Genomic DNA, 16094 nt, shown 5'->3' on the forward strand with positions numbered 1-16094 from the left:
CTCTGTTCCTGGCTACAAAAAAAGCCTTTGTTTCCTCGACTACAAAAAAAGCAGCGTATTTATTGCACAATTAAAAATGATACTTCACTGAAAGGCATTTGCATGTTAATATCATCAAAAAAGAAGAATAAATTGGGAAACCACTTTGACAAATTACTTGAGAGAGCTCATAGGCTATTAAAATGAGTTTCTGTAGAGATGGAATTCTGCGTGGTACCAAAAAAGAGAGACTGCATCTTTTACAGGAGCAGGACATCCGCTACAACAGCATCACAACGAGAAAAGAATCAACTGATCGCAATGAATACTGTACAACATTAGTCTGTTTTGTACAACACCACAATAAATCTCTTATGCATTAAAATGCGTGGAAACTTGACAGTTGCATAGTTACAGCCGATGCATCAAACTTAAAAAAGTATCTAAGAGAACCAAACTCTTAATTACATAAAAATGAGAAACCTGAAGCTGGCTGAAGATCATCTCCTACCAGCATTTCCATGCCGTTGGTTCCGGAAATAGCTTAAAAGAGCCTGAGCCTGAAAGAGAGGCAAAAATAAAACAAAGAGAATCATGTAAAGATCACATCATCTGTTAAATAATAAAATTTGAATCATCAATTCAAAGGGATGTAATATTTAAATCTCCTGTTCTAAAGATTCGCCGTTGTTTAAGAACCATGGCAAATGTGTAGTCTGATGACAGGTAAAGAAATAGACTGGACAAATACTAATCTAACATTAACATATATGATCAGACAAAATTCTAGCACGGTTAAGTTGCAATCTGGTAATCTGTACCATTTGTTTTAGTACAACAATTTCTCCTAGAACAATCTTGTTGCTGCATGCTGAAACATGTACAATTGAATTATAGTAAGCATACGATAGATCGTTTTCAGAATAACACCAACCCTGTATCACCTTAGTGGCCCACAGTTAAGAAATATAAGAACGAATTGAAGCAACCTATCAGAATGCAATTGAAATAAGCTGCACACAACATCCTGATATCAACCAAGATTAGTTCAAATTTGGAATCTATCAGAAACTTTTTAGCAATTCTATTGTGTTTGATCATGATGAACTGATCTTAGAGTCACACATACATGCAAGCCATTTGGTTGTTTAGGAGACTGTCTGTACATTCTTAACAAAGTTTTGCACATCCTCTTTATCAAAGTTGACCCATCATCTCCCCATTAAAAACTCTTCAGGTAGGTCACTATTGGATATGTCCTCGTCGTTTCAATCAACTCACCACCACCTATTCAATCAGATTTCACATAAGCACCCAGAATGTGCTTTTATCTCTGTGCTCCTTTTATCTTGTGTTACAATGCAACAATCATACACATTATCATCAACTCTAAGTGTCTAACGCTCTTGATAACACACTAGATCTATAATAATAAACCTCAGCAGTAATTCCCTTAACATATTTAAGACATTATCAATTATTTATGTTTCCAATATTCAACATGAATTCCATTGGATCACACTGCTTTGACTACAAATCAGCATGCAGATTGGTGATTTTATCCAATTCAAGATCATACCAAGGAATACCACTTGGTAAATTTACCGTACCAGGCATACTATTTATCATTGGTGCACTAAGTTGTATTAGATGGTAAGCATCCCATTTAGTGCTGGCACTCTTCACATCAAAAAACTCTTCTCGCAAGATTCCTCTTTTACTCTTCTTTTTTCTTCACTAGCAGTTCGTTTCCTCTTCATTTTTTCTTGACCTTTTCTCCAAATTGCTTCATTTTTGCATCACCATTGTTGAATAAGTTGGATTCAGAGTCTTTCTATCTTGCCACGGGCCAAATTTCATGAGGTGAAGCTTGACTTTTCTACAAATCAAGTAAATTTGGGTCTAGTTCCCTGTTAAGTATGCATTGTTCAATTGACAGGGATCTCCGTGTACTTTGCCTAGTTCCACAAAAAACTGAGCTGGATCAACATGGTTTTGGCCTTCCCAATATTAGCAGAATCCGCTCAAGATCAGCATAGATTCTCATGAGGCCAAGACTGATGTATATTTACCCAATACTGGCATGAATCTGCCAAAGATCGACATAGATCCTTGTGGATCCAATGTAGATATAGGCTAGAAAGGCATGAACCAGTCAAGTTCTGCATACATCCAGCAAAGATCAGCATAGATCCGTTCAAGACCAACATAGATCCAACCTATATCCTACCTAGATCCGTGAAGATCTAAGCTAATTCCACAGAGACTAACCAAGATCCATGTCAATCCGACCAAGTTTCATGTATATCCACGTTAGATTTGCATCCATCCATCCAACATCCATCTACATCTGACCTAGATCCTTGCAAATCTAGTCAAAATCCGCATAAATATAAACAAAGGACTGCCTTATTGCCCGAACTGGTATGAAACTGGCCGTCCATATCGGTCTGGGTGTGAACTGGAACACAGACCGTCCCCTTTTCTGGTGGTCTGGTCCAACTCAATATTAAAAAGAACTAAAAGGCTAAAACAGCGAGTAGGTTGAGATCCATGAGGATCTGACTTAAATCCAAGAAAATATAAAATAGATGTGTGCTTTTTACTAATCAAGTATACATTTCTTTTAACTGTGTACCAAATTTTGTTTCTTAATGTTAATACGAAAATGACACTAAAACAGTATAATACAGATATACCATAGAACATAACCATTATTAATAGTGTATCCATTACGACTATGTTGGTCATGGTAGACGAAGAACAAGCTTGAGGTAGCATTTGATCAATTAATTTTCCGGCATCACCAAATGCACAAAGGTTTGCCAAAATCAAACTCGCTTTCATGACAGAGGTAGATGCCAAGAAAACCTCAAGGCAAGAACAACAGGTCCAGAAGGATCTTCATAGATGAGCATCTAAAACAACCCATCAACAATGAGTACGAGGGTCGAGGGAGCAAAAATGAATCTGCTCAAGGAGTGCTAGTAAGAAGCAGTCAGCTTCTTACTCAGGAAGAACAAGGGCATAGATCCACAAGGACGCATCACAGGGTTCTCAGGAAGAAGTTCTAGTAAGAAGCAGTCAGCTTCATCTCAATCCCAAGTAAGGGAATTAAAATTTTCTCAAGCTCTTTTGGCAGAAGGCATGCGCATAATATTGCTAATATTGACCCTATGCATTTTTCTGTTAGAATGGCTAATAAATCAAAATGACATATGTTATAAGCAAGAGAACAAGAGGGATATAACACGATAATCACAAAGCAAGTAAAATTATACCTAATCACTTCCTAATGCAACTTGGACACATGTTACAAATTCATAGCATCCACTATTCAGAAACATGATTTTGGATATAACCTACCAAACCATGACACAATAGGGAGGTTCACGATGACGAGGTCAAGGGAAATCATCACATGGATAAAGACCTTCAAGAAGCAGCGGACTTATATGGAATTAACCCTTATGTATGGCAGCTGATCCAGACTAATCAGGTTCAGTATCAAATTTCCTAGTATGTTATAATAGATATCTTTCACAAGTCTGTTGATGCATCAGATCAGGATTCATTGGACACTGACTTTTATCAAGATGATTTTGAAGCGCCACTAAGAAATATGATGATCCACTCCTTGACAAGGCAAGGAATTCATCTCGTCCATCTCAGTTCATTACGGAACAGATTAAGGATGACTGATTAGACAAGGATGCTCAGTACGAAGACCACAGCCAGATGTTAGGATGTGACCAAGCTATAGGGAATCAGTCCTCCATGGGTTATGACACAACGAGTCAATCTCAGTCATCCCTATAGCATGCAAAGGAGAAATACAGATCTTTACAATCAATTAACCCACTAGATGTCATTAATAAGCAATAACTTAAGAAGGATGATGAAAATTTTCCATTTAAGTCAATCTCAATCATTCCTATAGTGTGACAAAGGGAAATGTCACTCATTACAATAGTTGACTTATCATATTCCATCAATGGTCAACAATTTGAAGAGGATGACAAGACTTTTCTCTATGTAATTTGATTTTGTGAAATCTGATATTTTAACAGTGAAATGGACATTATTGCATCTATGATGTTATGTTTCCAATATGTAAACGAAGCATGGACAGAGAAGAAATATCTTGCTCATGTTACCCAAGATGACAAACAGGACACTAGATCATCCACCAAATTAGTTTATGGGAGAAAATATAGAACATGAGGAAGACAATTGTTAACTTTGAGAAGATGAACGAAATACTAGTTAAGATCGAACTAAACAGGAGTTTCTCATGGTCACAGCTTTCCTACAAGCACTAGTAGATAGTAGCAACACCAGATCAGATAGGTCAATTCCATTTATTAACTGTGATGTATTTATTATTATTTTTTCTAGTGGAAGGTATAAGTTGGCATACCACATTATATACCACTATCATACCAATCTAACCTCAGTATTGGACCAAGATTTAAATCCTTGTGTCTTAAAATATATTTTGATTTTATAATTGAGACAATAAAAAATAAATATAAAATTTAATTGAGGCTTTAGGGGTTTGAAACTGATACCAATGGATATCAACATCATCGAACTGCATAGACACATGGTTCAATGGTAATGGTATCACACCAATCTGATGGACTAACGACTAATATTGATACTGAATCAGGATTTCGAATTATGCTGCATATCTCAATATTCATGTCTAATTCAAATGTTTAAAACATGATTATTTAAACTTCAGTTAAACATCATCATCATCTCTCCCCCCCCCTCATCCTATATATTGCATCAATCTATTATCCATGTATCATCCTTATCAAACAAAAACATGCAATTTAGGTTCAATACTCTAGTTGTCAATATTGACAGTTTAATCACATAAGTTCAAATCAACCTATTTCAATCCAATACTAGTTCTTTAATCTTTTCTATGCAAAACAAGGACACATTAGAAAACACTATTTTGTTATTTTAAGCTAATCTTCTAATAATGAAGGACTGACACATAATTCCTAGGAATTCCTATCTCTACTCACCAGGATTTTATTGTCGAGAAGTTCCATTTATGGTTTTAATAGTCACAGGAATTCTTGCCAGTGCCCATGATTCTTGCATCTCTTTCTGTTCACCTTTTCCAAATTCTTTTTCCTTCTTTTAGTGATAACTTCAAATTCATTTTCTTTTGGTCACAGGGATGACATTCTATTGATGTGTCACAATAATATAAGTTTGTCACTCCAATGTAATCATGCAAATTAAATGTTTAATATTAGAAGTGCCTTTAGGCAAAATTTTAATTATCCAAAAGATGGCCCAATTGTGTTCTAAATAGGTTCCTCTTAATGAGTAGCTTTTGGAGAAGGAAGATAGTTTACAAATAATTTAACAATCTTCAGTTTTTTTACCAAATTTTGTATATTTTGAAATAGAAACAGTTTAATTGTCTCTGGCTTATCTATGCTAAACTCTATGGATATTGCTTAAATTCTTAAATTGAGAAAAAAATAGTAAAGGATCAAGATAAGACACAAACATCTCTTCTTAATAGTTGGTTTACTTAGATTTCCAGTTTGCAACTCTTTATTTCTCTTCGGTGAAGGTATCATTAGGTGCGGGCTGTAGAAAACTGTTATGAAGAAAGTTTCTTGGATGAAACCAGTTAAAGGCCACTTGTGCTCAGCCATGCAGACTTATATTGCATTGTACATGGATGTACAATGTAAGTGACAGATAACTGTACTAGTCCAGCATAAAAGCTGTAACTGACATATATAGGAATGCACAGCACTGGAAGGTGCTGTGCTGGCCCTGAACCTAAGCATGAATAATTTATAATTGCTTATTGATCCAAGAAAGATTGTTCTAACCACAGGTTTAAATTTTACATGGACCAGTATGTACTGCATGGTATTTCTGATTCGGCCAAGAATCGGGACAAGGACCACTCCTTTTTGGGTAGTTCAAGGCCGGTTCATTGGCTACCAGAGGGTAAGCCATGTACAAGGGGCACAATCATGTGCCGACCAGCATGGCCACAGGCATGCCCCTGTGGCCATAAATGGCAATCCCTAGAAGAGTATATTTGATAAGATAGGCCTAACAAAACCAACAAAACTTTGTGATTGGTAAAACAAGAGAGGCCTAACACTGACATGATTGTAGAGCCAAAGAAGTAGAATGGAATTGCTAATACCTTCTCTTTAGCTCGCGGCGTGCCAGACTGTGATAATGCCACCAATGGGGGCACAGCACCTTCTTGAAGAACTAGACTACAAAATCTACCACTATTGGTACACAGATGAAGCAAAGCAGCAGCAGCATTTTCTTTTCCTCGTGCAGACCCCAATTCAACAACCTCCACAAGTACTGGAATGCCACCAGCTTGACCAATCGCAGTTCTCCCTTCTGGTATAGTTGCAAGGTTTGATAAAACAGCCACAGCCTTATCAACCATACCAGCTGCTGGGTCCATCAGCTCTACTAAATGTCTCACAGCCCCAGCCTGCACAATTCGTAATTTGTTCTCATGAAATATTGACAAATTAAATAATGCTGTTGCAGCATCCTTCTTTCCTCGAGGAGTCCCATTTGCTAATAATTCTACCAAAGGTCCAATAGCACGAGACCGTCCAATTCGAACCTTGTTTTCCTCAATTACTGAAAGGCTATATAATGTTGCAGCTGAATTCTCTTTTGCTTCAGGGTTGCCTGTCTCAAGCACATGAATAAGAGGATCAATGGAATCTGCATTTCCAATGGCAATCTTATTGTTGTCATTGAGTGACAAGTTTAGCAGGGCTGTTACAGCATGCTCTTGAGTCTTGGTGTCTGTTGAACGAAGAAGGCCAACCAACAAGCTTATAGCTCCACAGTTTGCAATCACAATCCTATTTTCCATGCTGTGCTTAGCAAGAAGACGTAGCTCTTCTGTGGCAGTTCTCTGCATGTCTCCAGAATCACTTTTCAAATCCTCAATCAGTTTACGAACTTGGGTTTCAACACCTGATAGGTCAGGCCTGGAATCCATGGATTGAGAAGAAATGATACGAGGGACAGATGGGCGCCGAAACATACTTTGACTTCTAGCACGAGCATCGACCAACCTTGGTGGGAAGTCAGGTTCTCTTTGGGGAGCAGAGGATGCTTGAGCATCCTGTGCAAGTTCCCCTGAGGTATCACTGCTGTAATGTGTTAGATCACTTGAAACTTGTGAGGCCATGTTAGCATCCCCAGGTCCTTCAATATGATCATTATTTGAAACAGCCTCAGAAGCAGAGTCAGTCCGGTTATGACCTGGAAATTGCCCAGGCTCTGAATACTGTTTTGGTTGGTTGACAGTTTGGCTGCCAGAACTTACATGCCTCTGTTCCATGCTAGATTCCTTGTTGCCTTCAGTACTTACAAGTGATATTCTTGAAGTATTTGCCTGTGATCCATTTGCAAGTTGCAAAGGTGATGAACCAGAGGATGAACGATGATGAGGAGATACAGACTTATCGTGCAGATAAGTCTCATGGGGAGTCTCATGGGGGAAACCATTAGAGGAATGTGCATCCCTTTGGGAAGTTGTCACTTCTACATAAGGTTCTGGAGATCTTGGACGGTCAACCCTTGTAGCATCACCAGAATGAGAGACAATTAAATCAGTAGCACTTGCATCTGTGGGCTTGAGAAATGATGAAGGAAGATTCAAACTAATGGACTTCATTGGATCAGGAAGCTTAATGTTATTTGACTCACACCAGTTGGCAATTAAAGCCTTAACAGTGTAATTTGGAATCAAGTTGGTGTGCCCAAGTGTTTGACGGGTTCTAGGGCAAACATTGAAACCTTGATCAAGCCATTTTCGGATGAAAGCCCGCTCATATGTTTGACCAGAAGCCACAATGACTGGGTCAGACATCAGTTCTAGAGAAAGTGGGCAGCAAAAATCAGCAGGAATAGACACACCATTGATGCTCTGCAACTGCTTTGATTTAACAAGGCAATCGTGCAGATAAGTGATGAGGGCAATAATACGATCAATGTTCTCCAGTTCTGCCTGAGTAACATTGCAGCCAATTTTCAATTTAAGCTTCTCAAGTGCAACAGCCTCCATCAGCAACTCTTGATTAGATGACAAGCTCAGAAAGTTTGAAATCATATCCAAATGCTCTGGTCTAGGAATATCCTTTTCTGTTTGATCTCTTATGGCCTTTTCAATGACAACAGATATCGGTTCCTCATCCATGTGCTGAAAACCCTGTATAGAGTGATAAGACAAGTTTTCCAAATAAATCCAAGCAAAAGAGCATGGAATATAATCTAGGGGGATTAAGACACTTTTGATAAAGGCATTTGAAAAATGATTTTGTATTCATTTGTTTCATTACCTCAATGCTTTTTAGAGCAGTACTAGCTACTGGAGTCAGAAGCAGAGATTCAACCAATTGACAAATTTCAAGAGTAGATGAATAAATCTTCGTTACAGTTGTTTCTATTTGCAAAACCTGCACAGAGCAATTCAGTTTCCAGTTACAAGTTATTTGTGAGCATGTTGGACACTACAGTAGGTCACAACAAGAAAGGTGCACTCCTTGTTCACAAATTTTGAAAGATGTAACATAAATAAGACTCAAAAGAGTTGGAAGCCAGAGGTAATGAATTTCGTGGATTTATACAAAATATCAGATAAAAAGTATCAGATGCACATAGCTGCTGTAAACTAAAAAGAGGTAATCACATAAAAAGTATCATATATACATAGCTGCTGTAAATAAAGAGCGTAAGTACAGTAAAAGAACATCTAGAACCACAAAGCATTATATTTCCCTTGTATAAGACAGCTAAGTAATTACAGACATATGTGGTTCCTTTCGTCTTTCCTTTTCCTTCTATCGAATAGCCTCTTCTGGTTTAAGTGTACAGATAAAAGACAAAGAAGTGAAGAATAAGATATAAAAAACCGAAAGTACTAATCATTTGCAGCTTATCAATGTGTAGATTGTGTATACATCAATAATAAAGAGGCACTATTAGTCTTGACAGTTGTCTGAATTTTAAAAATCCAGTGCAGCCATAAAAATCTAGGCCATTACGTTTACATCTGAAACTTCATAAAGTTTCTAAACAGACCATTCTTGTGAATAATCAAAGAGAAAACTTTCATGTATGCTCAGTTACAAAAAGCAGAACATGAAAACTAAATGAAACATGCACATCCTTGGAAAAAAAATGGTAAACGAAAAGGCATGAAATATTATGCATTCCTATAACAAGCTTATTTGGCTACTAACGAAACAATCTAATTGGTTTTACAAAACAATGTCATCAACTTACAAAATAAATTTTGCTCACAAAATAAATTTTGCTCGTCATTGGGAACCAGCTCAGGACAAGTTCTCTGGCTTCATTTACTGCAGAATCTAGTTCTTTCAACACCTTGACTAGCTGCTCATCCAAAGTTATCTTAGAAGCAGCAATTTCATTGCACACCGGTTCAAATTGCTCAATGATCTGATCAATTTTTTTACAGTATCTTTGAACCAGCTCAGGTTTCACATTGTTGTTAGAAGATACAAGACTGAACTGTGCGATGCTATCCAGCAGTACCTTCAGCAAAAATATCTCCATTGTACCTACACAAAAGCAAAACTATTTGTATACTTCACAACAGAATTGAATATGCAACAGAAACTGTATTTTCCTGTCAAACTAGATGTGAACATCTAATTTCAGGGTGTCATACAAACAAAGAAGTACTTGAATATACATTTGATTAGTAGTATTGGATATGTTCCTCATGCAAAAATCAACCTAGTGAAGCACTGTTGCAGGCAAATAAATGCAACAAATAACACCAAAAAATCACATTAAATTGATCTAATGCATATGCTTATTGTATGCCAATAAATAATAAAATAAAGTTTCACGAGATCAAATATTTAAATTTTCTGGCATGCTCTGCGTTAATGACCTGCCACTATTATACAGCTTGCTCAATGTGGTACTATATAGCATCTGGTCTGTCCCTGTTAGCTCAAACCAAAAGATATGCCAAAGTTGTACTTGTACATCAGCACAACCTCAGAAGAACAAGAAACCGCATGTTGACAAGCTGTGGCATATCCAAAACTCTCCAGAATTCTGAACACTCAAAATCATTCTTAAGACAATTAAAGGAAAAAAATAAACCTAACAAACCATGTACAACTTGTGATCAAGTTAAAACATCAATATCCCCCTCTTTGTAACCTGTCGCACTTAGCAGTTCAGTTTTATACAGTTACAATATGGATATACTTAATGTGTAAAATAAGAAAGCTACCAAACTGTGCTACGGGCTTAACAACATGCATTAGTAAGTACAAACCAAAATCTATCTATTATCGTGAAAAGAAAATCATATATAATAACAACAACAAAACCATAAGCTTCAACTATTTGGGGTCGGTTACATGGATCTTTTGCCACCATTGAAACTTGTAAAAAGTCATATGCTTAATTAAGTTCAGAGTACTTAAACATTTTTTATAGTTTCTATTAAGGTCTTTTATGTCTTCCATTATCTTTTCTTGTATCACTAACATTAATCATTTCACCTCTTCTGACTACTACATCTAGATGTCTCCTAAACACATGCACATACTATCTTAAATGATTTTCTTTCATCTTATCCTCTATTAAAACGATATCTAGTTGTTCATGAATAAAAATATTTTTTTCTATCTTTCTTAATAACTCCACACATTTATCTCAACATTCTCGACAACACAAACCTTATGTATATGTTGTTTCTTAACTGTCCAACACTCAAATCCATGAAGCATTATTAGACTCACAACTATCTTATAAATTTTTTCTTTTAATCTCAAAGGTATTAGATAATCACACAAGACTCTTGCCACTCCTCGCCATTTTAACCATCCTATTTTTACTCTATGAATAATATCTTTATCGATCTCTCCATCTTATTAAATAATTAATCCAAGATACCTAAAGCTTTTACTTTAAAAAAACTTTTTGTCCATCCAACATAACTATATTCTTATGTCTATTTCTAGAATCACTAAAATTACCTTATATATTTAGTTTTAGTCTTACTTAATCTAAAACCTTTAGTTTCTAAGGCTTACCTCCGTAACTCAAGTCTATAATTAATTCCACTTAGGCTCTTAACAACTAAGATAATATCATCATCAAATAATATACACTAAGGAGTTCTATCATGTAAGTGACTAGTAAGTTCATTTATTATCAATATGAAAAGGTAGGGACTTAATGTAGATCCTTGATGTAATCCTATGCTAATAGAAAACTCACTAGATACACTCTTTATAGTTCTAACACTAAAGACTACATTATTATACATAACATCAATATAATTAGTGGATGCACCTTTCTTTTCTAAGACTCACCATAATAAATCTCTAAAAACCCTATCATAGACTTTCTCTACGTCAATAGAAACCATATGCAAATCTTTCTTTTTTCTCCCTATACATTTCCATTAATTGTCTTAATAAATAAATATCTTCAATGGTTACCTTCCAAGCATAAAACCAAGTTGATTTTTAGAGATTTTTATTTCAAGCCTTATTCTACTTTCAATAACTCTTTCCTAATGTTTCATAATATAGCTGATGATTTTAATTCTATAATTTGAATAATTTTGTATGTCACCCTTAGTTTTGTAAATTGACACTAAAAAACTTTTTTCACTCATCAAGCATCCTTTTGAATCTCATGATTTTGTAAAAAGAAATACCAAATGCGATTTGTAAAAAAAAAATACCAAATACCAATTCACATTTGAAATGTGTATTGAGCCCTCGATGCATATTTCAAAAGTGTTCCCATATACACGCTATATCCCCAAGAATGATTGCTTAAGACGGACCAATTCGGGTACTTTTCCCATAGGCGAGACAAGAAGAAGTATGAGGCCATGATTTCTCGGAGTAAATCTCCAAATTGGAGTCGGGTATATATCAATTTTTTTTCTTTTATCTTCTTTAAAACCTTCCCTTCTTTTTTCCCACAACTAGTAAATCATAGCAAAAGAACATGTTGTTTGCCCATCTACGTTATGGTCCTACATCATATTGGTATCAGAGTCACTTGAACTATATCAGTCTCCTAACATACCAAACTTAAACAGCAACAATTCTCCTTGGATTCCACTGTTTCTCTATGCTAGTTGCTACTTTAATGAGCAGGAGCTTTCGTTTAAGCTCTTTAAGTTGTCCTAGCTTTTTTGCATGATATGGTGTGTTTGAGGGAATTTTAATGCTATCAGCAATCCTTTGTTAGCTAAGCTAGTCTCATCAACTCTGGGAATAAGAAGGGCCTTGTCATCTAGCGTAGATGTCCATTAACAACAGTTCATCCTCTCAGACTTAGGTTAGACTTGAGAGAACCCTCACAAACCCACTTTGGATTAGTATCATTATGGCTTCCAAGTCACCCAATGGCTCTTTTTTAGTGGTGCTTTATGAACCTATAGGTGGCATGAGACATGTCAGGCCAGAAAGCTACTGGATGGAATATAAGGAGAGAAGCTGAGATCTCATAATCCAATCCTTCTGACAACCCTATGCACAAACTTGCGTGACACATGATGTGAGAGGAACAACAAAAGATGACCATTTTTTGTTATTTTTTATAGCAATAGCAAAGAAACATCATTATCTAAAATAATGCTAAATCTCAGACTTTTCATTCTTCTACCAGGATAGAAAGGTTTCTCTAGTCTCAGTCACTAAAAATCAGTGACCAGAGCATCTTGGATGAAACAACATGAAGCCAGATCTAAATAAGACATGGCATATTTTATTATTTGTAAAAGATAATATGCTCAAGCAAACAAGCAACAGAATTAGAAGCTCCTAGGATAATTAGTTGCATGAAACTTACAGCCTTCATCTTGAAATTGAATTAAGCTCTAAATAAGGTTCCCAAACAAAAACCTAAAGTCAAATGAAAACCTATTTGGTTTGAGTTAAATACAACAACCAGATGAAAGGAAACCTTTATGACCAATTTTAATGGGGAAATCCAACCCTATATAAATCACCTTTGCAGAGTTTAACCAATTCACATACGGAAGACAAGCAGAAAAAACTGGCAAAAAAATTATCACTCCTGCTCGATTTTAAACTTTTAGATGAAAGTTCATTGTTTATTGATGTTAGATAGACTACCTAAAATATGATTTGCTTTCAACAACCTAAAAGTGTTAAATGCATAATTTTGCAGCCACTTGATAACTGGCAATCAACTTGGGCACAGTAGATTAGAATTGACCACAGACTATATGCAATGAAAATGTTCCCTGGACATCACTTTAATTGTAGATGACATGGATTCTTGAAAAATTCACTTACGGTTTCAACCACATGGTAGGAACTACAGACTACCACAGCAACCACAGATGTCAGACTCCAAAAAATTTAGTAAAAATTTTAGAAGAAGACATACAAAACCAGTAACAACAATAATTTGAGCTCAGTGAGAACAGTTGCACAGCAGGTTGAGCAACACCACTAATTATGGATCAACTACTGCACACCAATAGCAATACACAAGAACAAAAAGATTGATAAGGAGGGCCACTCGGACCCAACATCAAAGAAAAAAAATCCATTTGTGGATAACCATAATGTCAAGAATTATCAGAAAAAGAAATCAAAATCTTATATTAAGAAAGCCCTGTATCTGATACCTACAGCAAGTAGAAGAAAAATGGAAGACAGCAATCTGAGCACAATGATGACAAGGAAGCTCATCCAGCCATGTTGCTGAAGGCTGAGATAAACTGAAGGAGGAGATTGAGGATCAGATTCCTGAACCAAAGGAGAAAAAAAGGTGAAGCCTACGATGGATGAGAAAGAGAAGGGAATGAAAGGCGCTGTTCTTGAGTAGGAGATACTGATTGAATTCACTGTAGATGACTTACAGGAAGGCTGCGAGGATGGATAAATAACTGACAAATTTTGGAGACATGGAGGACCAAGAGGGGGCAGGCAGAAAGAAGACAATGAAAAAGCATTATAACCCTGAGTCAGTTTTTTAACTTGTTATCTAATATATAACCCACAGTCATCTCTAAACTACCACCAAATGCATTATTATATTGTTATCTAAGCATTAGTATTAGCTTTATATATCATATAATTAGGACAAAGATTGCTTTTGCTTTTGCTTTAGAGAGAATGTTCTGCATTGGACATGAAAAGCAATATGGAACAGATAAACACCAGCATCAATGTTAAAGTGTGAAATGAGCTCTAACAACAAAAATATCTAGATGTGATTTATAACTCAAAAAACAATGTATTAAACACAGGAAAATAACTTACCTATGGTTGAATTCCAGACTTTGGTTCACCTTCCTCTTTCTTCGTCAGAACTTTGAAAAAGAAAACAGAAATCAGAAATAACATTTAACCAAATGAAGCTGATGCGCACTGATTAATACATAAAGTTGCAGAAACTAATGAATGATTAACATAATGATTCGTATACGACTGGATGGAGTAGTCCAAAAATATACATGCTCATTAAATCCACATTCCCAACCTGTCATGCATATATAGAATACGTTTACATTGTTCGACAGAATTCAAAAAACATCATATGCAACTATGAGAATGCCAATACCACATTTGCTTTAAAAACAGTAAGTTGATTGTCCAAATTAGTGTAACATACAAGGAGAAAGAAGAATATGATCAACAAACTTCAGCAGTCCAGGTATCAGAAAGATGGCAAACACCACAGGATAAAGCATAGAGAACTTACAAATGAGGGTGGTATAAAGACTTGAATAATTCAAGAAATTCACAACAAAAGGGCAAAATGATTCTGATCAAGCAATCAAGTCTAAATGGAAGGAAGATAGTTCGCATTTGATCGTTGCTACTAATCACAGATGCATCACAAACAAATGAAGACATAGGAGCATATCGCATATCAAGGGAAGAACAAGAGCAGCACGTGCAAAAGAGAGGATAAATACATACGAATATGTTTACAATTAAAATTGGAATGTACAGGGAGTGACCGACAATTTCAGCTCCATGATTCTTGTTAGATCATTAGATCGTACACAAAAGAGAATCAAAGAACAAAAAGGAACTACCTTCGTAATCCACACAAGTACCTTAAATCGACAAGCAATAGAATCAACAAAAAACCTAGGAATAACGAAAAGAACCGCCAAGATCCACAAATAATCAAATGGATTGCGAAGAAACATTAGGTTTGCACTCGAGCGGGAATGTAGCGGGTGGTGAAACGATTGAACACATGGATTGGGTTGAGGTGGATAAAGAAAACACACCATTCTTCTGCCGCAGCGACGACGGGACCTCCCCGCTCCGATTCTGCTTCAAGGAGCTGCTGATTGATTCGCCGAAAGAGACGACCCAACCCCCGCGCCCACGAGAGCGCAAGAGAAGGGGAAGCTTACGAATCCGGCAAGGCGAAGATGCTGGTGGAGGAGGATCGATGGCGGGGACGACCACGCGAAGGCGCAGGGAAAGATCTGGTATATAGGGATCGGGGAAAGGGGGGAATCGCGTCGTCTGCTACTTTACCCTTTCTCCATTGGGCTTCCGCTTGCCGGTAATTTGACTCGCCATACTTTTTTAGTCGACAGCCCACCTGTGATGACCGTCAACAAAGAATAGGAAGCACGCGTGCGAAGCCGAACCAAGCATGCTGGTTGCGGTTGAGGATGATGTGGAGTCGGGCGCAGAACCCGAATCCGATAGTGAACTTATTTGATCCAATGCAAGGATCCATGCCCGAAATTTTGGGGGTCAGATATCGGATTTATAAATGTTGCCATCAGTAATTTGCAATTACGGTTTTTTTTTAGTGAAAGTGGATTGATTGTATTTATCTTATTTCATGGATTTAGAAACATTCAACTCCTCCTATCTTATTTCCTGGATATAGTTGTGTGTGTCATGGAAGAAAAAGAAAGACCGATCAAGATAAGTATTTCAAATTGTTAGATGAAAAACTTTTGTTACTTCAGTTTGAGACTCTAATTGTTGTTTTTTAATACTTAATATCTGAAACTAACTTAAGTGTTGGATTTGTTATATCATATCACTCTTGAC

General features: G+C 36.5%; 1 protein-coding gene across 2 annotated transcripts; it reads right to left on the minus strand.

The window, feature by feature from the left end:
- Nucleotides 1-270: 270 nt before the first annotated feature.
- Nucleotides 271-15619, minus strand: LOC103980343 (U-box domain-containing protein 4). 2 transcript variants are annotated; one of them, XM_009396720.3, is made up of 6 exons: nt 15308-15619; nt 14325-14374; nt 9322-9602; nt 8358-8474; nt 6179-8227; nt 271-539 (listed from the first exon to the last, which is right to left on the minus strand). In XM_009396720.3, exons 3-6 carry the CDS (start codon nt 9595-9597, stop codon nt 480-482), a joined length of 2502 nt encoding a protein of 833 aa, XP_009394995.2. In that variant the 5' UTR covers nt 9598-9602; nt 14325-14374; nt 15308-15619; the 3' UTR covers nt 271-479. The 2 variants fall into 2 exon arrangements, with proteins under 2 accessions (XP_009394995.2, XP_009394994.2); XM_009396719.3 differs by having other exon boundaries at nt 9304-9602.
- Nucleotides 15620-16094: the final 475 nt, after the last annotated feature.

Source organism: Musa acuminata, chromosome BXJ3-4 (genome assembly GCF_036884655.1).
Source record: "Musa acuminata AAA Group cultivar baxijiao chromosome BXJ3-4, Cavendish_Baxijiao_AAA, whole genome shotgun sequence".
NCBI lineage: Eukaryota > Viridiplantae > Streptophyta > Magnoliopsida > Zingiberales > Musaceae > Musa > Musa acuminata.

Coding starts and splice junctions, on each gene's coding strand:
- LOC103980343 (XM_009396719.3), bottom strand. CDS start 9,597: ATGGAGATATTTTTGCTGAAGGTACTGCTGGATAGCATCGCACAGTTC. Junction 8,475..9,303: donor TTGTGAGCAAAATTTATTTT/GTAAGTTGATGA, acceptor TGCTCTGTGCAG/GTTTTGCAAATAGAAACAAC. Junction 540..6,178: donor CGCCGCGAGCTAAAGAGAAG/GTATTAGCAATT, acceptor CCTCTCTTTCAG/GCTCAGGCTCTTTTAAGCTA.